Genomic DNA, 24,802 nt, shown 5'->3' with positions numbered 1-24,802 from the left:
CCCTTCCTTCCCATACAGTCACCAAGCCCAAGACCTCCTGGAGATCAGGAAGGAGATGCAGGGCCTCCCTGGTGGTGCAAGGTGTTAAGTGGCAGCACTGTGAAGCTATCCACAGCCTCTGCAGCATGAATTCGATCCTCGGCCAGGGAGGTGACCCACATGGCGCAGCAGACCTCTCTCCTGTATTGCTGGCTGCTCCCCTCAGCAGTGTATTTCAGTCTATCTGCCTGTTCTGCTCCCCAATCTGTCTCTGGTGAGTCCTCTGTCCCCCCCAATCCCGCCCTGCACCTCTGGACTGTACCCTAGCTCTTGTATGCATAAATAAATATATCTTAAAAAAATAAAAAGGGGGCCTCCCCGGTGGCGCAGTGGTTGAGCGCTGGGTTGCGAAGCTGCCCGCAGCCTCTGCAGCGCCGGTTTGATCCCCGGCTGCTCCCCGGCCACCGGAGGAGGGTCCCACATGGCGCGCAGACCTCCCCTGCCGCCCGCTGCTCCCCTCAGCAGTGTACTTCGGTCCTTCTGCCTGCTCTGCTCTCCGCTCTGGCTCTGGTGAATTCTCTCACCCTCCCGCCCTCCCGCGCTTCTGACTGTACCCAGTGCTTGTATAAATAATAAATAAATAAATATTTTAAAAAAAAAAAAGGAAGGAAATGCAACTCCCTGTGAATAAACATATCAGATAGCCTCTTGGGGTGCTCCTCCTAATCCCAACCTCCCTCCCTCCCCCATCTTTTCAGAAGCCCACTATTGCACCAACATTTTGAACAATACCTGTAACATTACCTGTAAAATGAAAAACTGGGTAAATACAGGTAAGCTTGACCTGTAACAGGGTGTAACAGGGTAGTTCCCAGGAAAAGGGTAAGTTCCAAGTTTCCTGCCCCACCCAAAGGAGGATAGAGGGAGCAGGGAGGAGAAGAAGCTGGAGAGGGCACTGAGGAAGGAAAGAAGCAGGATGGAGAGCAATGAGGAGACCTGAAGGAGGTACATGGAGCAGAGAGATATGTGAAGAAGCTGCACTTGCTTCTTGGTCCTGGACTGGTTGAAAGAGATGTGGGTGAGAGACCCGTGGGGAGGTGACAATGGCAGCTTTTATCTTGATTTTGATTTTGCTCTTTTCCTCCCAAACTTGTCTGGCTGTTTCTGACTCTAAGAGTCCCCACTGAAAGGTGCTTTAGATTTGTGGCAGGCTTTCAGGCCTTGCTCTGGGCCAATCGCATTTGGGTGGACTTTTACCCCTGAGAGGATGGGTAACTTTGGGTGCTTGATCTAGAAACTATATTCTTTTGGCTTTTATGTATTGTTCATTAAAGTTCCTTTCCAATGCAAATGGCCAATAGGCATATGAAAAGATGTTCAACATCCCTTATCAGGGAAATGCAAATCAAAACCACACTGAGATGCCACTTCACACCAGTAAGAATGGCACATATCAGGGCCTCCCTGGTGGTGCAGCAAGTTGAGTGCCGCATTATGAAGCTGTCTACAGACTCTGCAGCATGGGTTCAACCTGGTTGGCTGGCAAGAATCCCACTTGGCGAAGCCAACCTCTCCTGCCATGCCCGCTGCTCCCCTCAGCAGTGTCATTGGTCAGTCCGCCTGTTCTGTTTCCCGCTCTGTCTCTGGTAAATTTTCCCACCTTCCCACGCCTCCGTTTGTACCCTGGTTCTTATATAAATAAATCTTAAAAAAAAAAATGGCACATATCAAAAAAAGTAGCAACAAGGATGTGGTGAAAAAGGAACTCTCCTGCATTGCTGGTGGGAGTGCAAACTGGTCCAACCACTATGGAAAGCTGTCTGGAGATTCCTCAGTCTACTAAAAATGGAGCTACCATATGACCTGGCAATTCCACTGGGAGGGATCTACCCAAGGACACAAACACATGGATTCAAAAGAACACCTGTACCCCTATGTTTATTGCAGCACTATTTACAATAGGTAAAACCTGGAAACAACCCAAATGCCCAAAAATACATGACTGGATCAAGAAGATGTGGTATATATGCACAATGGAATATTATTCAGCAATCAAAAGAGATAAACTCATGCCATTCGCAGCAACATGGATGGAGCTAGAAGGAATTATGCTCAGTGAAATAAGCCAGAAGGAAAAAGAAAAATACCAGATGGTTTCACTTATAACAGGAATATAGGGGAATCAAGTAAGACATCAGTGTAAAAAAATAATAACAGCACAAAACACAACAAAGCCAAAACAATTATAAATCAGACAAATTGCAGGGGAGGAGGAGGGACAGGGATCAGAGGGAGGGAGGAGCAGAGGGGACTGAGGTGATGGTGCAAGGGTGCATTGGTGAAGGAAATTCTATGGGGACTACACCTGAGGGGGGGTGGGGGTAAGCAAATATTGTTTAAAAATGAACAATGTTATAAAAAAAAATAAAAAATATTAAACAGGAAAAAAAAATTTCCTTTCCATTAAAGGTCTTACATGTTTTGTCTTGATGCAGCAGATGGCAGAGCCTATTTAGAGCAGGCAGGTCTGGGGGTTCTGAGGTGCCCCCTCCCTGCCCTGTAACAGACCTGCTCATGATACAATGTGACTCCCATTAACATGAGGAATTCAGTTCATTCATTTCCCTAACATGTATTTCCTCACAACCCACCCTTCAAAGGAAGGGTATTGAAATGAAGCCTTTCCCAAGACAAAATGGCCAAAAGTGAAGAAGCAATTACCATTTATATGGAAAAATATTTAAATGTTTCTGGACTCAAAAAATAATCCACTGAATAACATAAAAATCCTAAAATAATACCTATATTAAAAGCAGGAATGACCCAATAAACACACAACTAATATAAAGTCATTCCTGGGCAAGAAGCTTGGCAGTGTCATTCACACTCCTGGGCCACACTGCCTCTATAAAGGCACAATTTGACATTACTTTTTGCTTTTCGTCTTTGTCATAAAAGTGAACGTGCTCTTCAGATTTCTTTTGATTAGTGAAAGTAGGCACTAATGTAGGTCTTTCATAAAAGCAAAGCAGCATAACATGAATTCTTGAAAAGCAGGGGATATCTGTAGTGAGGAATTCAACGCACTCAGTTCCCTAGTAGTTTACATTAGTTCAAACACATTCTACAAGTTCAGAACTCAGCACTGTAAGCCTCCTGAGACAGTTGGATTGGAGACCTGATCTATCAAACCAACTGATCCTTTGATATATGTTCCAAACACTAAAAAGGTTATGGGGAGAAATATAAAAGTTCGTGTAATTAAAAAATCCTTATTAAATTGCCAACACTCATTTTTCAGAGAGAAAACTTTATTTGAGGCATCAAGCAACATAAAGAGACGAGTCATGCACAAGTAATGGACTTATTTCCATAATTATACATTTGATATTCTCTGGTGTCTTAAAAAGGGTGTGTTGTGAGCGAAGATGAGAAGCACATTGCTTTTACATTGAACACTATCTATATTAAGTGCTTAAGAAAATCTCTTTTAAATGTTTCTTTCTTCAAAAGGCGGATTGGTTTTGTTTGGACAAACTAAAACAAACTTGTTCTTCCACTGAGGATGACATTTCTCCCCAGAGTTATTTATGAAATAATGCAGCTGCCTTTTTCTTTAAAGGGATTCTTGTCTTCTGGAATTCCTTTCACCAGAGGATCCTCTCCAGAACGTTCTTCGATGTAGTTCTTTATTTCTTCAGAACATTTAGACACCTGAAGAAAAAAAAAATTAGAATTGTTCAAACTTTGTCATTATCCTCTAGTGAAATTAATAAAATCTAGTACAACCAGTATTTTAAACAATGAAATGGAATAAAATATCAGAGTACAGCACAGAGTATATATTAACTATATGGAGCATATATTAACAATCACTGTAATATATATTTACTATGGCCAGGATCAAAAATGTTTGAAAGTCACCATATATTTAAATAGATCATCCCCAGAAATTTCTAACCATTGTTCCTCATATGATTTACTTCCTCTGCTAAAGTACAATTATGACGTGTCAGGGTATTTTACAAAGTAAAACATACCCACTTTCAATTTTCCATGCTAAAGAACAGGTGCAGCAGTAAATAATCCCCCAATGTTTTGGAGTGTGTCTTGCCAAAATGTACACTAATTATGGGTGTGGACCATATTCTACACATTTCGCAGAATGATGGAAGAATTGCCAAAAGTCTGACTCTGGGAACTTTTAAGTTACCCAAATGATCCACCTTGTTCAGCTCAGAATTCCTTCCCCATTGTTGGGGGGGGGGGGGCAGGGCGGGTGGGATGGACATTAAACAAAAAAACAAAGAAAAACCCCCTTATCTGAGGTTTATTAGGACTATCTGAGACTATTATGTTTGTGTAATCATTTAGAACTTTTCTACAATGGAGAAAGGACTGAATAGTTTCTTCAAAAGTCTATTCTTAGGAGACATTGCAAGTTTGAGTTAAAAAAAAAAAGTGGATAAAAGAGCTAGTGTTTTAATGAAGGCTTGTATCACTAGTAAGAAATTGGAGGTAAAAATTATGGCAGCAGTAGATTATTTCAATGGACACTTCTTAAAATTAGGCAAATACTCTTATGAATTGTAATCTAGATTAGGAATCTTCAAATTGAATTAATGAGAATCACTAAAAAATGTTTGCATATGTATCCCAAAATGTACATAATTATTAGACATAACTCAAGATGTTACTGCGTTACTGCACTAGGCATAATTACAAAACCTAAACTGGGGCCTCCCTGGTGGCACAAGGGGTTAAGTCTCAGTACTATGAAGCTGTCCCCAGCCACTGCAGCATGAGTTCAATCCCCGGCCAGGGAGCTACCCACATGGCACAGCAGACATCTCCTATCTCTGCCACTGATCCTCTCAGCAGTGTATTTCAGTAAATTCCTGTGTTCTGCTCCCCACTCTCTCTCTGGTAAATCCTCTCATTCTCCCCACTCCCCCCTGCAACTCTGTTACATCTCAGGTCTTGTATGTATAAATAAATAAAATAAATCTTAAAAAAATCTTAAAAAAATAAAACCTACACTGAAAACTACAAAAAGGGTGGGATTTAAAACTAATCAAAACTACAACATTTAATATTTTACTTTCATACCCCTGAGATTCTTTGCACACTAGTGTGAAAGGCCACTGATCGCAAACTTAAAACTAGCTGCAGCAGTATTTAAACTGTGGCAAAATAAAGGCTTTTTGGGCCCCAGTCTCCGGTAACATTTGCTCACAATTGCTGCTGACATTCACCGTGTTTGTGTACATTTTAAGTAAATTCTCAGATGCGATGATGCAGATATACATAACTTGGGGTCTGTGGCTCCAGAGAAATTTGTGGATAAATTCATGTTTTCCCAAGTTGCATCTGTTTAAAGAAACCTCTTCATTAGGTTTCCAAAAAGATCTGCTAAACGCTAAAAGTGGCTAATTCCTCCTGGTGCATTTCCTTCCAGGATCAAGAGGGTATGTTTGAACAAAAATTAGCTGGAGCCTGAATTCGGCCTGTGTTTGCCTCTCAGGCCTGGGCAGAGCACAGAGCTCAGAAAGGAACGATTTTATTGAAACAATAACAGATCAAGCATCAGGAGACAAAGAGTTTTTGTACCTGCCCTATCAATATCTCTATGGTTTTAAATGAGGATCTAGTTAACCTTCTTGGGTTTCAGGATTTTTTTTTTTAAATCCTTAAAAGTAAGAGGATTGAATGTTCCCTAAGAGTTGGAAAGTGCATAATAAAATATGCTTGAATCAAAGACTACCCCTGGAGTTTTCCTCACTGGGAATCTCTGGAGTTGAAAAGTCTATGCAGCACGGTGTGTCCTAAGGAATAAGGGAGGGAACAGGAAGGGAGAAATTGGTAACAAATGAAGCCTTTAATGGACATTAATATTGAGCTGCATTCAGGCCCTTACCCCAATACTTGCCCAATATTGACTGGAAAACACTTGTCTTTTCTCCCATGTAAGTTCTACAGTGGACCAGATATTAAGATATTCCAACTTAGTATAGAAACCAATTTAGTTTGTTTCATATGTTATCTCTAAGGTGCATTGTGTGAAAAAATCTAGGCGATCAGCATAGACTATATTTTGGGCTTTGTCATCCACAAAATGAGTTCCTTGAAATTTTTAAGAAGTAAGTTTACTCATTGGATCCTGTAACTTTCCTTTTTTACTTTAAACATAGTAGCATTTTTATAGCTACAAAACTCTTCCCCCTGGATAGAAATTTAGGTAGAGCTGGGATTTGAAAGTAAAAGGTTAAATTTGAGAAAAGAAATGTGTAAAGAGTAAAACTGCATTCCACTAATCACTCAAGAGTAACAAAACTCTTGCCATGAACAGATGTACCATAACCAGAACAGGAAGGTAAGCGAGCGTAATTACCATACCTTACCTCCTTCAATTCCACTGTCTTAATTTTTTTCCTAGTATTAAGCTCCACAGAAATAAAATCAGTTTAAAATTTTCTTGCTGTGGAGGAAGGACTAGATTATTCCTCTTAGAAAAATTTATCCAAAAAGCCTAATCCTGGTTATCAGGTTGCCTGATTGATGAAAAAGGAAGATGAGTATCTTAACAAAGACCCCTATTATCAGCAGGAAACTGAAGTCAGGATGATAACAGCTCCAACAAATTTCCGTGGAGACTTCTGAACACTGGGCATATGTTCTCACTGAGTTTATAATCCACATCAGCAGTTTTTAAAATTTTTAATCGTGATCACTACAAAGAATTTCCTATGCAGTATAATTATTTATTTATAAATAAACATAGATAACGACTTATTACTTCACTGTCTATACTAATAAATCCCAAAGGAATAGGATTTACAAATAAATGTTTAAAAACTGTAATGTTTCACTTCGGAGTCCCACCAGACTGTTCACTCACTGGACACCTCGGGAGATCCCTGGTGAAATTCAAAACTTGGTAACTCAAGACTTTAAACTGTGATCTTAAAAAATTCTTTCCAGTACCATCGTTTCCCATGGTGAAAAAGATAAAGGAACTAAACAGGCACCTGCCTTTTCCCTTCAGGCTGTTTTAAAAAACCGACGCGGCAGAATTTTCTTGTCTCCCCCATTTTAGGCTCCTCAGCTGTTCTGACACTTGCCTTTGAAGTGCCTCGCTCTCCCGTGGCCGCCTACGATTTACCCCCTTCAACCAGCAGTTTGCAGGCACCGCCAAAACCCCACTCCAAGAGCAGACCCTAAAAAATCCAAAACCAACCAACCAACCAAAAACCCAAAGAAAAAGCCCTACTTGTTTGACCTCAAGAGACCAGGAGAAGCTGATCCCGGTTCATTTCAGAGAAGGACAGAGTCTGGGGCAGCCAACTTACCTGCTGCCTCTGCAACTTCACTTCTTTGCGAAGTTGCTCGACTTCCAGCTTCAGTTTTTCCTTCTCTGGCAAATCTTCGATGTGAAGAGCAGGCATTTTCGCTCCTGAACTGCGCCCAGGAGCACACAGCGCCGGAGGAGAGTGGCTGGACGTGCTGCAAACCGCTGCGTGTCCCGAAATAACTGCGGTGCCCGCACCCCGCCCGCCGGCGCTGGACGTGACCCTCCCCGCGCGCGGAGCCGGCGCCCCGAGAGCTCAGCCGCCGCCGGACGTGCCCTCACCCCAGCGCTGCGCGGCGGCCCGGGGGCTTAGAGCCCTGGGGGCTCTTTCTCAGGTCCCCACTGCCGCGGGAGGCCTGCCCAGAAAGGCCGCGGTTGGGGTTAAGTTTTAGGGGCGGCCCCGGGCCCCCGAGGAGCCGCGCTGCCCGAGCTCCCCGCGGGGATGCTGGCCCCGCGCTCCTGGCTCTGACCCTGCCACGCCCGCCGGGCCCGGCCTGGGCTGGGGCCCAAGGGTTGGGGCTGCGCTAGCCCACTTTCCTGGAGAACAAAGTTTTACTTTTTGTTCCTTTTTTACCCCCCCATTCCTAGTCACATCCGGGTTTTGTTTGTAAAGTAAGAAAAGGAGGACACTACCAGGCAGGAAATAGTCTCCAATAGTTTTAAAAATACACAGTTCGTAACTTTCCCCCAGTAAGATATGCACGTTCGTTGTGGGAGATGTGGACAGTTAAGAAAAATTCCAAGAAAATGAAACTGACTTGGGATGTCATCTACCCACCGCATCTGCTGGGGTGCATCCATCAGTGAGTTTAAGGTCTGAAACCGACTTACACGTTTTGGGATACAGAGGGGATTGGTATGTGACTATCGTTGACAACTTGCACGGCCATTTTCTGACAATAATTTTCTCAATCCTGAATGGAATCTTTAGTCTTTTTTCAGGGGGATATTTTGTAATGATTGGAGGATAAGAAACTAACCAGAGGAGAAAAAAGCAAGAATCTTCAAGTTCTTAGCAGAATTTCTCCACTACCCCTTCTGCCAAGGTCTGGGCAGCACTTGACACCAATGGTTTTGAATTCCTGGCTCAAGCACCTTCCAGGATGTAGGAAGTGGCTTCACTTAGTACTGGTTTCTTTACTGTCTGCAAAGCAATATTCATCTAGCTGCCACCTGGTAAAGCCAGGAAACTGTCCGGTATGAAACATTTTTATGTGCACTGTACACTTTCCCTTTAATTATAAACTAAAACCTTACTAATGATGCGTGGAAGACTAGAAGAAAAAGTATTAATGTAAGAAACTTTCCCAAACAGCCAGATAATATTTTCTCACCAGAGCTTACCTCCTGCCTATGAAATCAAATTCAAGAGTTTAACTGATGATCTCAGGTTACTTGGCCTTAACCACCCACAGCCACTTCTTTTGTTTGTTTATTCATAGTTTCTTGCCAACCTCCTCCAACATATCCTCAATCAATACATCAGAATGAAAGGGACAATGAGTTACTTGATGGGTACTTGTGGATTCTTGTCCTAGCTCTGCCACTGGCTATCATTGGAAAAGTCACTTATATTTTTTCTGCATTTTGATTTTCTGGTTGGTAAAATATGTGATAGGCAGGGGAGGGGTGGATTAGCTAAGGTATGCTTCCTTCCTAATTGTTTTTATGTAAATAGATTTGATAAATAACTTACACAAAGTAAAATATTTAATAAGAGACTTCTTTTTCAGGAATTGAAATACCACACAGGTCTCCCAGGCTCAAGTAAGTTAAATCAGTGGTTGAAGTTTTTCTGTTAGTAAGCAGTCAGCCAAAACAAAAACACATCTGTCTCCAGAAACCAATTACTTTTGTGACTTCCCATTACATAAATTTAAAAGTGAGGTGAAAAATAGATTAAATAATTTAGTGAAAATAGTTAATGTAGCCTAAATTAAATAATATGCACTCGAATTAAATAAATCGGTTAAGCAAATTAATGTGTGTTTGTTCCAAATCATAAAAATAGAACAATTTTGTTCTGGAAACTTCTCCCCTCTGAAATCATCTAGTTATTTACAGTGATATTTATAAATCCATACTAGTCTTTTACTTCTTCCCCAGTCTTAATTGACTTCAATTAGAGATGAAATACATCTTAATCTATTCTTATTTTTTATCCTTATCAAATAATTCACATGCTAATATCATATAATGTAAACTGATTACACTATAATGATTTAGGAAATGTTGAAATCACATGATCGCAACATTCTTAAAAATGTTTTGTTGTTTGATTTTAACGGTAAAATGTGGGGAATATTTTTACTGAGGTAATACTGATTTACAACACTGTGATTCAGAGGCACAGGGTCACATCTCCTCAGATGCGTGTCATAACACACCAAAGCACCTGCAGTCCTCCACCATAATCCACTGTGCCCCCCCCCTACCCCCACCCCAATTTGCTCTCTCCCCTTTCCTTCCTTCTCTGGTAGCCTCAATTCTGTAGTCAGATTTCTAAGATTTTATACTGGCTTGATTTTGTTTGAACCTTTGTTTTCTTTTTCTTTTTTTAAGATTTATTTATTTATGCACACAAGAACTGGGGTACAGGCCAGAGGTGTGGGAGGTCAGAGGACTCACCAGAGACAAAGTGGGGAGCAGAACAGGCAGATCGACTGAAATACACTGCTGAGAGGAGCAATGGGGAGTCAGGAGAGGTCTGCTGCGCCATGTGGGGTCACCTCCCTGGCTGGGGATCAAACTCTTGCTGCAGTAGCTGCAGATAGCTTCATAGTGCTGTGTTTTAACCCCTTGCACCACCAGGGAGGCCCCTGACCCTTTGTTTTCTTTTTCTTTATTCTGCATATAAGTGAAGGCATCCAGTATTTGTGTTTCTCCTTCTGACTTATTTTGCTTAGCATAATCCCTTCCAGTTCCATCTATGTTGTCAAAAATGGCAAGAGTTCGTCTTTTTTATAGCTGAGTAGTATTCTATCGTGTATATGTATACCACGTCCTTCTACTCCATGTATCTATTCTTGGACCACTTAGGTTGTTTTCATAACTTGGCTATTGTAAATATCGCTGCAATAAATACAGCAGTGCATATATCCCTTTGAATTAGTATTTTTGCATTCTTCAGGTACATACCTAGGGACTGAATGCCTGGATCATATGGTAGATTTATTTTTAGTAGTTTGAGAAATCATTTTTTTTTTAATAGTCCACATGCCCACCAACAGTGTAAGAGGGTTTCTTATTCTCTACACCCTCACCAACTTTGTTGTTTTTGTCCTTTTTGATATGGATCATTCTCATGGGTGTGAGATGATATCTCATTGTGGTTTTTATTTGTATTTGGGAACTTTTTTTTTAAAAAGATTTATTTATTTATTTATTTATACAAGCACTGGGTACAGTCAGAATAGTGGGAGGGTGAGAGGATTCACCAGAGAGGGGAACAGAACAGGCAGACTGGCGAAGAAATACACTGCTGAGGGGAGCAGTGGGCGCAGCAGGAGAGGTCTGTCGCGCCATGTGGAACCCTCACCGGTGGCCAGGGATTGAACCGGTGCTGCAGAGGCTGCGGGCAGCTTCGCAGCCCAGCGCTCAACCGCTGCGCCACCAGGGGAGGCCCCCGAACATGATTTTTAGGACAAGATTATGTAGTCTCCTTCCTATTCCTAAGCTTACTTCACACATAAGTAAGCAATTTCTCCAATATTCTTGCGGAAATATTTTATCAACAAAACTTTTTGAATAAAAACATTTAAAAATCCAAATTAGTTATGTTCAAATGTTGTATTAATTTTTCACTTATATTTCACATATTATCCCTAATATAAGTTATTTTGCAAAATAATATGTAGAAACCATTCCACAGTGAAAATGACAGGAGTAATCAGAAATGAACTTTTTAAATATACTATCTTTTGACAAGTGTTTTAAAAATATCTGCTTGATAAAAATAGAATTAAGCATGTGGTTATTTCCATTTCATGTTTTCTTTAAAGTATAAAAGAGGAAAAACCATAAAATACTTATTTTAGCATGCAAATAAAAAGGGAAAATTATTTCTTTGATTATTTTTCTAATGTGTTAAGTATTTGTTAAAAATCAACCTCTATAAATATTGAAGGTAGTTACACTGGAGTTGATTTAATACTAACTTGAACTCAGAAAAGACCAGGGATCTGGTCTAATTTTGCAAAATATGCATTTTTTTGTGTCTGTTCTGTTGGTATAAATAAACTAGAATACATCACAAATTTACCTCTTTTAAAATTTATAAGATACAGGGCTTCCCTGGTGGTGCAGAGATTCAGTCTCAGCACTATTAAGCTACCACCAGCCACTGCGGCCTGAGTTTGATCCCCGGCCAGAGAGGTGACCCACATGGGTCACAGCAGACCTCTCCTGTCTCCCCTGCTGCTCTCCTCAGCACTCTATTTCAGTAGATCTGCTTGTTTGCGTCCCACTCTGTCTCTGGTGAATCCACTCACTCCTCCATACTCCCCCAACCTCCCCCCCCCCCCCCCGCCCCCGCAACCTCTGGCCTAGACTCCAGTTCTTGTATGCATAGATAAAATAAATAAAAAAATCTTTTAAAAAATACATAAAATAAAATTTATAAAATGAATGGTCACTGTATAGGCCATTAAAATAATGGCCTTTTCTTAAGGAAAGTATTTATAATACTTAATGACTACTTTTAATTCATGCTAGCAAGATGATTTATCAATTCTGTTCCTGAAAGACTTTAATTTTCATCACATATAACTGGTCTTTTTCATTACTCAGTGTATTATTTTTCTTATGTTAATACATCCTTTTAGGAATTTAGGAAGTTTGACATTAGTTTTGCCATGAAATCTGGCTAAAATCATATCAATCCAAATGAAAATAGCAGTCAGGGTTTTTTTTTTTTTGTTCTTGTTTGAGATTAAAAATTCACCTAAGTGTACAAAACACTGTCAAAGTGCAAGCAGCTCACATGATGTATTATAGTAGGTATGTATACTTAACTCATTCTCACTAATGATAACAGGAAGTTCTGTTGAAGAACCGAATGCTAAATCTATGCCTAGAATATTTTTTTGTTTCCCTCTGTTCTGACCTCATTCCCTTTAACCAAGTAATCCACGCTGCTGAAATAACAGCTTTTGAAACAAAGATTCACTTATGGCCAGTGGTAGCTGCACGAGAGTCATGATTTCATTTCCTTTTTCCTGGACCATCTTCTGTGTACTTCCTTCCTCTTTTATTTTTATTCAAAATTCTGCTGATAATTGTATTTTTAAGCAACGGAAATTTTAACTCTACTGTTGATTTAATCATTGGGTAGGCCAACAAGAATTCTGAATTATCTAATACACAAAGTATTGTCTTGGCCTGCTTTTAACTGAATTAAATATTTATTTAAGTCAGTTAAATTATGGAGATAATTTTTCAGTCTGCATGGCCGTTTCAAAGATGAATGGAGCTTCTGGTTGGGGAAATTTACAAAATAGCATTGAGATTAATACAAGGCTACACATTATATTAAGAGGAAGCAAAGTAGGGTCTCCTTGGTGGCACAGGAGTTAAAGACAGCACTATCAAACAATTGCCAGCCATTGCAGCACGAGTTCGATCTGGGCCACTCAGCTGGCCAGGGAACAACCCACATGGCTCAGTAGACCTTTCCTGCCTGGCTGCTGCTTCCCTCAGCAGTGTATTTCAGTCACTCTGCCTGTTTTGCTTCCCACTCTCTCTGGTGAATCCTCTCACATACACCCCTGCACCTCTAGCGTATACCCCAGTTCTTGTATGTATAAAAAAAAAATCTTTAAAAAAAGAGAGAGAAAGAAAAGTAGTAATATATAACCTAGGAGATATATAGCATACTCTTGGTATGAAGTGAAAAATAGAGGAGATAATTTTTAGTGAGCCTCAGAAAAGGAGAAGGATTTCAAAGGCTGAAATGAGATGAAGTGGAGGAATATTTCAGGTGTAGAGATCAATGTATGACTGAATTCCAGTAGGTGGGAAAACGAAGTGTCAAAGATTATTTAATAGTAAAGTTTTTTGACTACAGGAAGCCTACAGGCTCTATTATAATAATAAAGAAACTTACCAGGTTTTACCTATATGCCCACCTCTATGATCTGACAGATTTTAAATTCATATGTAGGGATGTATTCTAATACATGAAAAAAGCTTATACATGAAAAAATTTACACATGAAACTTTTACATGAAAAAAGCTGAGATTCAGGGCCTCCCTGGTGACACAAGGGGTTAAGCACAGCACTGTGAAACTGTCCCTAGCCTCTACAGCACAAGTTCCATCCCTGGCCGGCCAGGGAGCTACCCACATGGCGCAGCAGACCTCTCCTGTCTCCCTCACTGCTCCCCTCAGCAGTGTATTTCAGTCAGTCTGCCTGTTCTGCTCCCCGCTCTGTCTCTGGTGAATCCTCTCACCCCCTGCATCTCTGGCCTGTACCCCAGCTCTTGTATGCATAAATAAATCTTAAAAAAACAAAACAAAACTGAGATTCAAAGAGCTAAGGTTACTTGTCCAAAATTTCCAATGACAAAGTAGACAAGCCATGGTTGTAATTTAGACTCATCTGGCTCCAAAGATATCTCCAGTTATTAGATAGAACTAAAGATGTTTCTTAAGCACTACAAAGCATACATCTCAATAACATCTTCAGTTTCATCACCCAAAGCAAAGAAAGTCAAGGAAAAGATAAACACCTGGGATTACATCAAACTGAAAAGCTTCTGCATAGCAAAAGAGACATTAACCAAAACAGAGAGACACCCCACTGATTGGGAAAAAATTTTTGCACTCCATTCAACTGATAAGATCACAAAGATATACAAAAAACTCACAGGACTTAAACAAAAACAAAATAGACAATCGAGTCAAGAAATGGGCAGAAGACCTTAAAGGACATCTCTCCAAAGAGGTAATGCTAATGGCCAACAGGCATATGAAAAAATGTTCAACATCCCTTATCATCCGGGAAATGCAAATCAAAACCACATTGAGATATACTGTTATAGGGCAACCCCGATATAAAACGGGTTGCCGGGCTGTGGGTCCTCACCCGCGCTTAAAAGGGACTTATTAATACTCCACTACAGGCGCACACAAAAGGTTAATAAAAGGTTTATTTACAAGGGAAAGGGAATTAAGGAAATGTACAACTCAGGGAGAAAATAGGGAAATAAAGTCTTTAATGCGTCCTACCCGATCCGCCAACCCAGAAATCCAAAGGCACTCTCAGAGCTGGCGGAGAGCCAAAATGGGGGATCCCCTCCAAAGCCCACGTGTCTGGCTTTATACCAAACCGGCTGCTTAACCCCACCCTCAGGTCCCAGCCACTTTCCCTTTGGTGGTGATGGGATTTGGAGTTCCCAGTGTCTTTGGCTTTGGTCTGGGGTGGGGGGTGGAGTCCACAAAGCCTGTATGGAATTAGCTTTAGGACATCCTTTACCCCCTAACAATTCCACCTTACACCAGTAAGAATGGCACATATCAAAACAACAAGCAACAAATGTTGGCGAGGATGTGGTGAGAAAGGAACTCTCCTACATTGCTGGTGGGAGTGCAAACTGGTCCAACCACTATGGAAAGCTGTCTGGAGGTTCCTCAGTCTACTAAAAATGGAGCTACCATATGACCCGGGAATTCCACGCCTATGGATCTATCCAAAGGACACAAAAACATGGATTCAAAAGAACACCTGTACTCCTATGTTTATTGCAGCACTATTTACAATAGGTAAGACCTGGAAACAACCCAAATGCCCAAAGATAGATGACTGGATCAAGAAGATGTGGCATATCTACACAATGGAATATTATTCAGCAATCAAAAAGATAAACTCATGCCATTTGCAGCAACATGGGTGGAGCTAGAAGGAATTATGCTCCTTGAAATAAGCCAGAAGGAAAAAGAAAAATACCAGATGGTTTCATTTATAACAGGAATATAGGGGAACCCAATAAGACATCAGTGTAAAAAAAAATAACAGAACAAAACACAACAAAGCCAAAACACAATTATAAATCAGAGACATACTGCAGGGGAGGAAGAGGGAGAGGGATCAGAGGGAGGAAGGGAGGAGCACAGGGGTCTGAGGTGATGGTGCACGGGTGCATTGGTGAAGGAAACTCTATGGGGACTACACCTGAGGGGGTGGGAAGCAAACATTGTTTAAAAATGAACAACGATATAAAAAAAATTAAAAATTCAAAAAAAAGATGTTTGTTAGGATTGTACACACTACCACATGCCATAGGAGACAGTGGATTTTTTCATCAGAGGAAAAAACATACATGGAATACTTCACTAAATAAATGTTAAATTGCACACAGAAAGCCTCTGCAGAAAGACACCATAAACGCATACATACAAACATATACAAACAAACAAATAAATAAATATGCTGGATGATGATGGGTGCTGCAGAGAAGAACACAGTGGGAAAGGAAGACAGGAAGTACTGGGTATAATGGGGAGGGTTATTGTAATTTTTAATAGTGGGAAAGAGCGTCTCCTGAAGAAACAGAGAAAAGAGAATTTACTGTATCCTGGAATCTGTTAAAAACCAATGCATATTTAAGAAAGCAAACATTGTTAAAGAATGAACAATAAGGGGCTTCCCTGGTGGTGCAAGGGGTTAAGCACCTCACTATGAAGCAATCCGCAGCCTCTGCAGCAGCTCCAGTTCAATTCCAGGCCAGGCAGGGAGCAACCCTCATGGCGCAGCAGACCTCTCCTGTCTCGCCCGTGCTGCTCCCCTCAGCAATGTATTTCACTAGGTCTACCTGTTCTGTTCCCCACCTATCTACGGTGAATTCTCTCACCCCCAGCATCTCTAGCCTGTACCCCAGCTCTGGTATACATAAATAAATAAATCATTAAAAAAATGAACAATGATGTAAAATATATATTTTACATGCATATTTACAATGCATATTTGATAAAGATTTGTGCTAGATATGTTGCTAACCTTTCATTAAGAGGCCCAGAGTTTGGATACAAGAAATTTCACCATCTCAGTTTCCTGAGTCTCGATCATCTTCTCCACCCCAAAATGAAGGGGTTGGCAAGAGTCAACAGATAGTTGTTGCACATTTGCTATGGTGAGAGGTGGGGGGCGCTACATTAAGAACCAAACATGAGATGACTTAGAGTCCCTTTCTGACCTAATAATAGAAAATTCTTATTAAGTTCTTAAAAGTATGACAATTAATTAGCATTTCTAAGTATTCTGATCACAGACATATCCAAATATAGCACTGTAACTGTGAGACAGCAACAAGGAAATGCTAATAACAAAAATAGTTTCCCATTTGGGGTAATTACACTTGTCATTTGTTAATAGAAGCAGAGGCAAGTTATCTCTTAGTCATCAGTAAAAAGGTGTGAAAACTGGCTTATGCAAACTCAATAAGATGCCAAGAGGAAACTGATTAGCAAGATAATGCAGGTAATAGCTGTTTTCTGAGTCTTTCTGCACCACTGCAACAGAGAAAAGGACCATGCTGGTGAAAGTCTTCATGAAGGTGGGTGGAAATAGCATGTACCTTAAAGAATTGGAAGTATTTTGTCTAAGTCCTTTTTCATAAGTAATACTAGATAGCTCTTATTGGGTCTTAGTATATAGTAGGCAACATGTTAACTTCAATTGCTACTCAAGTATAATATTTAACTCCCATGAAAAAGGGCCATTATTGTCTCTATTTTACAGTAGAAGAAACTGATATTTAGAAAAGTGAAGTAATTTATCAAAGTCAGTTAGGCAGTAAAGTTAGAACTCGCTGACTTCTAAGTCTGTATTTGTAACCTTTATTCTAGAGCTGGTTAAATTCATGGTGCTGTGTGAGCAAAGGCTAAACCCTTAATCTAGTTAATCTGGGAGAAAGTCATCTTCCCCATGTCAAATAGAATTTGAATGACTATAGGAAGAGGTTATGGTAAGACCATTACCATTGACTAGGGGGGCAGAGAAAAAAAGAAACAAAATAAGATATCAAAAACAAAGTATTCATAGAACACATTTTGGCAAGATAGATCATTTGTGAATCAAAAAATAAATTTCCTAATTCAGTGGGCAGGAGAAAATTTGGGAAAAATACAAATCTAACCATAAAATTTCTTGATGGAGTATTACAAGTGCTGAAAGGGAAGTGAAGAACCAGAAAATATTAACTATATGCTGGCAACTCTGAATACTGTAGACTCATTCATTAAAAATACTAAAAATTGTCAATGAAAGGGGTCAACCAATATTATTATCAATTGTGTGTTAAGCTCTGTGCTAAGTACTTTAAGAAAAACAGTATTAGGGGCCTCCCTGGTGGCACAGGGGTTAAAGACACAGCGCTATCAGGCTACAGCCAGCCACTACAGCACAAATTGAATCCTTGGCCCGCCAGGGAGCTACCCACATGGCACAGCCGACCTCTCCTATCTCGCCCACTGCTCCCCTCAGCAGTGTATTTCAGTCAATCTGCCTGTTCTGCTCCCCATTCTGTCTCTGGTGAATCCTCTCACCCCCCACAGCTCTGGCCTGTATCCCAGCTTTCATATGCATAAATAAATAAATCTTTAAAAAAAACAGTTTTAGGTGTTTTCACATCCCAATTTTTATTAAAAGTTTATACTTATAATTCATGTGTGTGGTTGAAACTCAAGATATTCCTGGTATTTCTTTTCTTTCTTTTTTTTATGAAACCACACAGCCTCCTTTGAGCTCTTTGAAGGGATTTTTGTCCTCTGGGATACCCTTTACTAGCGGATCCTCCCCAGATCTTTCTTCAACATAATCCCTTACATCTTCACAACATTTCGATACCTTAAAGGAAAGAAGAAAGAGATGACTCATTTGATTTAATACAGAATACTGTAGATTCAGGAATATTAATTGAGATTAATTGAGACAATTTTCTCTATTCTATCTTTTTAATGTGATTCTGCTTTCTACCAATGCTTATGTACTTTGTTGGAGAGAAGAAATAACTGCCGCTTCCCCTGACCTCTTGGACTTCTCCAGACAAAGGATAAACAGCTGGTGATGCTCCAGCTTAGCATTCCCAGCAGACTCCAGCTTTGCTTCCAGCTTTTTTTTAAAAAGTAACATGATCCAAGCATCAGAACTCAACCAGCAATACAACTCAAGGTCACCAGAGTGAACACTGATTAACCTTTTTCCTCATTCCAAAAATGTGACATGTAAAGGTAGAAGGGAATGAATAATTATTAAATTGCAGGCTTATCACCATTCCTGAATTCTCAGAAGTATACACATGTCTACAGTGATTGATCACTACTGTGTACTAGGATGTGATATCCAAAGGGTGAGGGACCTTTGACTGATTTGTTCCCACGCATCCCAGGCATCTAGAACAGAGCCTGCATTAAGTTTGTGCTCAGTAAATACATATTTGCTGAACTGAATCATTTGTTTTGGTTATGAACTTGCTCCTCACTCATCTACATCATTATAGAAATGACTCATAACAAATCAGACTGTTTTGTATTTTATTTTATTATTTTTTTAAAAGATTTATTTATTTATGGATACAAGAACTGGGGTACAGGCCAGGGATGTGGAAGGTGAGAGGATTCACCAGAGACAGAGTAGGGAATGGAACAGGCAGATCTACTGAAATACACTGCTGAGGGGAGCAGTGGGCAAGTCAGGAGAGGTCTGCTGCGCCATGTGGGTAGCTCCCTAGCAGGGGTTGGAACTCATTGCAGTGGCTGAAGATAGCTTCATAGATTGTGTCTCAACCCCCTGTGCCACCCAGGAGGCCCTGTTTTGTATTTTAATGGAATCAGCCAACAAGAGTCTGTTAATATACCATTTAAGAAATGATTTAGAGAAAGGCAATGCTCTATACTTATCTATCAATAAATATAAATGTGAGGGCCTCCCCGGCGGTGCAGTGGTTGAGCGCTGGGTTGCGAAGCTGCCCGCAGCCTCTGCAGCGCCAGTTCGATCTCCGGCTGTTCCCCGGCCACCAGAGGAGGGTCCCGCATGGCGCGCAGACCTCTCCTGCCGCCAGCTGCTCCCCTCAGCAGTGTACTTCGGTCCTTCTGCCTGCTCTGGCTGTGGTGAATTCTCTCACCCTCCCGCACTTCTGACTGTACCCAGTGCTTGTATAAATAAATTAAAAAAATAAATAAATAAACTTGGAAAAAAAATATAAATGTGTGTGTATACATTTATACACACCTGATCAAATTGTTAATTTCTTTTAGAGTTCAACTAGTTTCGTTTACATTTAATATGTCATTCATGACATTAACACAAAATTTCATCTTTGGCAGTCTATTAAGTGGCTAGTCCATATATCATTTAACTTATTTAATAATATGTGTATGATATTTTGTATAACATTATATCTAAGACTTAAGATTACTTGACAACTCTGCAAACTCATTAAGTATCTGAACAAACAATTTTTTTCTAACTGGGGTAAGTCATTGGTCAGGTGACAACTTCATACGAGGATACCTGAAGTTTAAAGATTTTATAGTTTTGGGCCTCCCCGGTGGCATAGGGGTTAAGTCTCAGTGCTATTACACTATCACCACTGTGTCCTGAGTTCTATCCCAGCCAGGGAGCTACCCACGTATGGTGAAGCAGACCTCGCCTGTCTTGCCCCCTGTTCCCCTTAGCAGTCAATCTGCTTCCACCTGTTCAGTTAATCTGCCTCCACCTGTTCTGCTCCTCACTCTGTCTCTAATGAATTCTCAAATTCCCACATCTATGGCTACACCCCAGTTCTTCTATGCATAAATAAATCTTTTCAAAAAGATATTATAGTTTTGAAATATGCAGTAATTTAGATTCACTTTTTTCTCCCTCAATGACCCTACCTCCCACCTGCCTCCAAACACTGGCTTTTTCGGTTCCCCTAGATATCAGGAACAGAGAGGCATAAATCACTATTTTAACAGAGGAGTCAGTGAAGAGTTGGTTTTGACAGTGCTGGCTCAGATCTGATGCTAAGGAGAGCAATAAGTTACCTCAAATAATATGTGTTTGTGTGTTCAAAAATTATTTCAGTGGAGTTTATTATAAATAAATGTAGGTTAGTACAGGATATATGGCCTGATGGAAAAATTATGTTTTAAATTCAGGGCATCCTAGGTTTGAATTTTGTCCACTTATTAGCTATGTATGTTCTTTAGTTAAGAGTTCATCTAAGCTTTAATTATTTCATTTATGAAACAGAATGAGCAGCATGCTTGCATTAAGTACCTGGCATATGCCAGATGTTCACGGGTAGCTATTTCTAGATATTACTACAAAGATTGTCTTTAGTCTCTGTCTATGACACTGACTTGGAGCCACTGTAAATCTATCAGCTTTAGAAACTGGATTCGAAGTGTCGTCTTACCTTGACAATACTAGTGGCTTAACAGCAACATAAACTGAGGCATACTATGAATCAGTCTGGTTCTTAATTTTAACTTTTTAAAAAAATTTAACTGTTAAAATAGTAATAATGGTAGAAAAAGCACTTGTTAAGTACTAAATATTGTTCTCAGATCATATTTATATTATCCCATTTATTCCCCCCAATTGCTTTCTGAATTACATGCCATAACTATACCCATTTTATAGAGGAAGACACTGATTCAGGTTAATGAGCTAACTTAAGTAAGTGTATACAGAAAGTTGTAAAGCTAGAATGTTAACCGGGTTCATGGTTCCAGAGTCTATCTGCGTAACCATCCTGTAGGAACACTATGCATTTCTGTGTCAGAGCTATAGCTTCAACACCTGGAAGGTTCATGACATGCATGTGCACATGCATATGCACACTCATGCGCACACTCACACGCACACATATGTGCACACACATGTGCACACACACTTTTAGCAGTCAGATATTAAATTTGTTTAATTTCCAAGGGTATGTAGACATAATGGGGGGAAAGGTACTCAAACACCTGACAGACAGTGAGGTATAAATGTGTACCCTAAATAAAATATTCTAGGGTATACTTACCACAAGGTAATAAATATATCCAAATGTCTGCAAAACAACAATTCTGATTACATAAATAGTAAAAACACTTTTGGATATTCAAGTAAGGAAGAAAAAACAATTCCTTTACCTCAATAGTTTATTTTATTTTCCCTGATACAATGATATGAATTTAACTTTTTTGGTGTGTGTGTTCCAAGTTTTTATACTATTTATAGATTTGATTTATCTTTATAGCAAAATATGTTTTGGCTGTATGAAAAGGGTAACCGGGAAGTTTGAGACAATTATAAATAGAAAAGAGGCCAAAATTCCAATTTTGATTGGGAGTAAGAGTTTTGAGCAAAGTATGATGGTTCAGTACAAAGTCCTTTTACTTTGGCCTGATAATATGGGATTTAAAAAATGTGTGTGTATATATATATATATATATATAGTATATACATATACACAATGTATATATATACGCTCTCTCTCTCTCTACACACACACACACACACACACACACACGGTATGCTCTTATCATTTGTGGAGGAGTTTTTTTTTTCTTTTTTTTTAAATAATAAATTTTATTTTTATATTCCCCATACAATTGCAACCCCCTCATTCTGACCCCAGTCCCTCCCCTCCCGACACCAACCCCCCCAAAAGTGTCTCTGGTTCATAGTTTTTTGTTGATTTGATTTTCACTTTCTTATAGTTATTCATTTTCCTGGTCCCTTATTTAAGTTTTCTAGATTCCTGCTATGAGTGAGACCATCCGGTATTTTTCTTTTTCTTTCTGGCTTATTTCACTGAGCATGATTGTGGAGGAGTTTTTGTTTCACTAACTTTCTTAAAATGAAGAGATATAAAATTCATGTTTACATTTTCTAAGCTTCAGTCACTGTTTGGGGGAAACTTTTATTCCTTTGACATTTCTGTTTTTCTAATGGCCGAGAACCCTTGGTAACCATTTCCAAGATCTGCTGGGTGTTTTTAGGAGGAACCAGTGAGTTTTTGTCCTTGAACTCATTTTTATTTGCAAAGAAGGAATAGAATGTACTCATTCATTACTGGCCATGACAGTGCTGGAGGGGATGAGAGCTTGGCTAAAAGTATTCGAACAATATCAAAGTATTTCATCAAATAAAAAGCAGCTTATCAATTTGTGGGAAAAAAAGTCCATATTCATTACTTCATTTTATTGCCTAGTTAAATATTGTCTCTGTTTCACCCTCTTCGTTTCTCTCTTTTCAACAACCCATACAAATATAGTAATATTTTTAGCTTAGTGGTCATATAAAAAGGGTAAGGGCCGGATATGACCCATGGAAAATAGTTTGCCAAAGCTTTGATTTATAGTCTAAATCAAGAGATAATTGTGATTATTAATTTTCTTAATCCCTTAAGAATTTTTACATGAACAATTTATTTTTAACTGCATTGAGCCTCTCCAGTGAGGGTTTTCTAACCTGGTACTCCCACAGCATTTCTAATCTAAAATAAAGTTCAGGGCCTCCCTGGTGGTGTAAGGGGTTAAGCACAGCACTCTGAAGCCGTCTGCAGCCTCTGCAGCATGAGTTCGATCCCCGGCCGGCCTGGGAGCAACCCACATGGCTCAGCAGACCTCTCCTGTCTCGCCCATGGCTCCCCCCAGCAGTGTATTTCAGTAGATTCGCCTGTTCTGCTCCCCACTCTGTCTCTGGTGAATCCTCTCAACCCCTCCCTCCACCATACCTCTGGCCTATACCCTAGTTCTTGTATGTATAAATAAATAAGTCTTTAAAAAAAAAAATTCAAAAGAGAATGGCAGTTTACCAGCATTCTTTCCAGAGTTACTTCTTTTTTGAGCTGGGCAACTTCCATCTTCAGTTTGTCCTTTTCTGTCAGGTCCTCAATGTTGATCACTGGCATCTTTTGCCTGTTGAAAAGGTAGTTTATACACCCCAATTTCTGGACTAGTTTTACATCAATGTTAGCCAACTCTTCTGTCAACTCTGCACTTACTGAGTAGACAGTTTCTTTGTTAGTTTTAACCTACTGTGGATGTCACTTTCTCATGAACACTCCAAACGCTTTTAGCCTTGCATGAATATTAGCCTTGGGATTTTAAAGCTCTATAATCTTTACTAATATGATTAAACCCAGCATTGCAATCTAAACACCTGTTGGTATGTTTGTAAGGAGAGGTCAGTTTAGTCAGTATATAATCTTAACACAAAGCTCCTCCTTTTCCTATCTTTGTGTGTGTGTGTGCATATTGTAAAAATGTGATTTTTAACCTTCATTTCCAACTTCAAAGACCTCCACCATATGATTTATGCAGTTGAAATTAATTTGAGGTCATTCTGAGGACTGCCCATTAATCCCTAAATCTGTAGCATACTTAATCTGGTATTAACAGGAGAAGCATACAAAAAGTGGCATTATAAGGTAGTTATAAATAATGGATTGAATATGAAGCAATAGAATGGAAATAGAACAAAGAACCTTGTTAATCAGAAATAACCTAGCATATTACTTAGAACTGTTTCTCCTGGAATTTGTATGTAATTGTCACAATGAATTTGATAGTGACAAGGAGCACGAACAGAAGGTTAAAGGGGCAGAGTATGCCTGATGTCTTGACATCCATCATAAAGAATAGGCTCTTTCTACTGCCCTCTTAGAATGCTTTCTTCTCTTTAATTAGATCAACAGGCAATGGGGGAAGATGACTCAGTAGCTGGTGGTACCCCTGGGAAATAGCCTGGAAAATTTCACTGTAGCCAATTGGCACCACGCCTACAATCTCACTTTTTTGATCCTCCATTTTTCAGTTTCTCTGGTCCAAATTTTTTGAAAATTATTGAGGTAAAAGTTTCTGGGTCCAGTTTTTATAATGATGTATTTTAATGACAGTACTTAGGTCACAAGCTACTTACATCTATGTGAAAACACTCTAAATAATGTATCAGCAATTAACTTATTTCTTTGTATTTATGTAATGCCTTTGAGGAAATGCTATTTCCTTCCCTAATTTTATATTATATTGTTTTTCTCTAGGAAAGAGACAATTTAGCATTTGTTCTTAGGAACAAATGCATAGAGAACAGAATACCCTGTGATATTTAAAGTCAACATTTCCTAAACTTTTAACTTTTGCTATTTGATTATTTTAAGAAACAATATAGCAACAAAAAGATATTTTTTTCCCTCTGTAATTACTGTTTGGTATTTGAGATTCAATCTCAACTTTATTTTCACCTTCCTTTTCAATTCCTTCAGACTATCTATAAAAATTCACAAGTTTATTTCTGCCAACCACTTTTTTCTGTTGACATTGTCCCTCGTATACTTTTTATCCATCTTGAAAAATACATTCCACTTGGCAATGGTTCTGACATTTCAGTGTGTGTAAGAGTCACTTTAGGAACTTGCTAAAAATATGAGCCCATCCTAAGAAGTTTTCATTTGGGCTTAGGATTCCATTTTCTCTGTTCTAGAAGAGCCCTACCATATT

The 24,802-nt window shown here is 39.5% G+C and overlaps 2 protein-coding genes across 2 annotated transcripts; both read right to left on the bottom strand.

Annotated features, from left to right (window-relative positions):
- Positions 1 to 3,344: 3,344 nt before the first annotated feature.
- On the bottom strand, positions 3,345 to 7,424 carry GNG11 (G protein subunit gamma 11; the record flags this gene model as incomplete). Its single annotated transcript, XM_084230844.1, has 2 exons — positions 3,345 to 3,693; positions 7,329 to 7,424. 2 exons carry the CDS (start codon positions 7,422 to 7,424, stop codon positions 3,568 to 3,570), a joined length of 222 nt encoding a protein of 73 aa, XP_084086970.1. The 3' UTR covers positions 3,345 to 3,567.
- Positions 7,425 to 18,041: 10,617 nt separating this feature from the next.
- GNGT1 (G protein subunit gamma transducin 1) lies at positions 18,042 to 23,217 on the bottom strand (the record flags this gene model as incomplete). Its single annotated transcript, XM_084230845.1, has 2 exons — positions 23,119 to 23,217; positions 18,042 to 18,170 (listed from the first exon to the last, which is right to left on the bottom strand). The coding sequence occupies exons 1-2, from the start codon at positions 23,212 to 23,214 to the stop codon at positions 18,042 to 18,044; spliced, it is 225 nt and encodes a 74-aa protein (XP_084086971.1). The 5' UTR covers positions 23,215 to 23,217.
- Positions 23,218 to 24,802: the final 1,585 nt, after the last annotated feature.

This window comes from Talpa europaea, assembly GCF_964194135.1.
Source record: "Talpa europaea genome assembly, chromosome: 3".
Classification (NCBI taxonomy): domain Eukaryota; kingdom Metazoa; phylum Chordata; class Mammalia; order Eulipotyphla; family Talpidae; genus Talpa; species Talpa europaea.
This window is presented reverse-complemented; position numbering and strand designations above follow the sequence as displayed.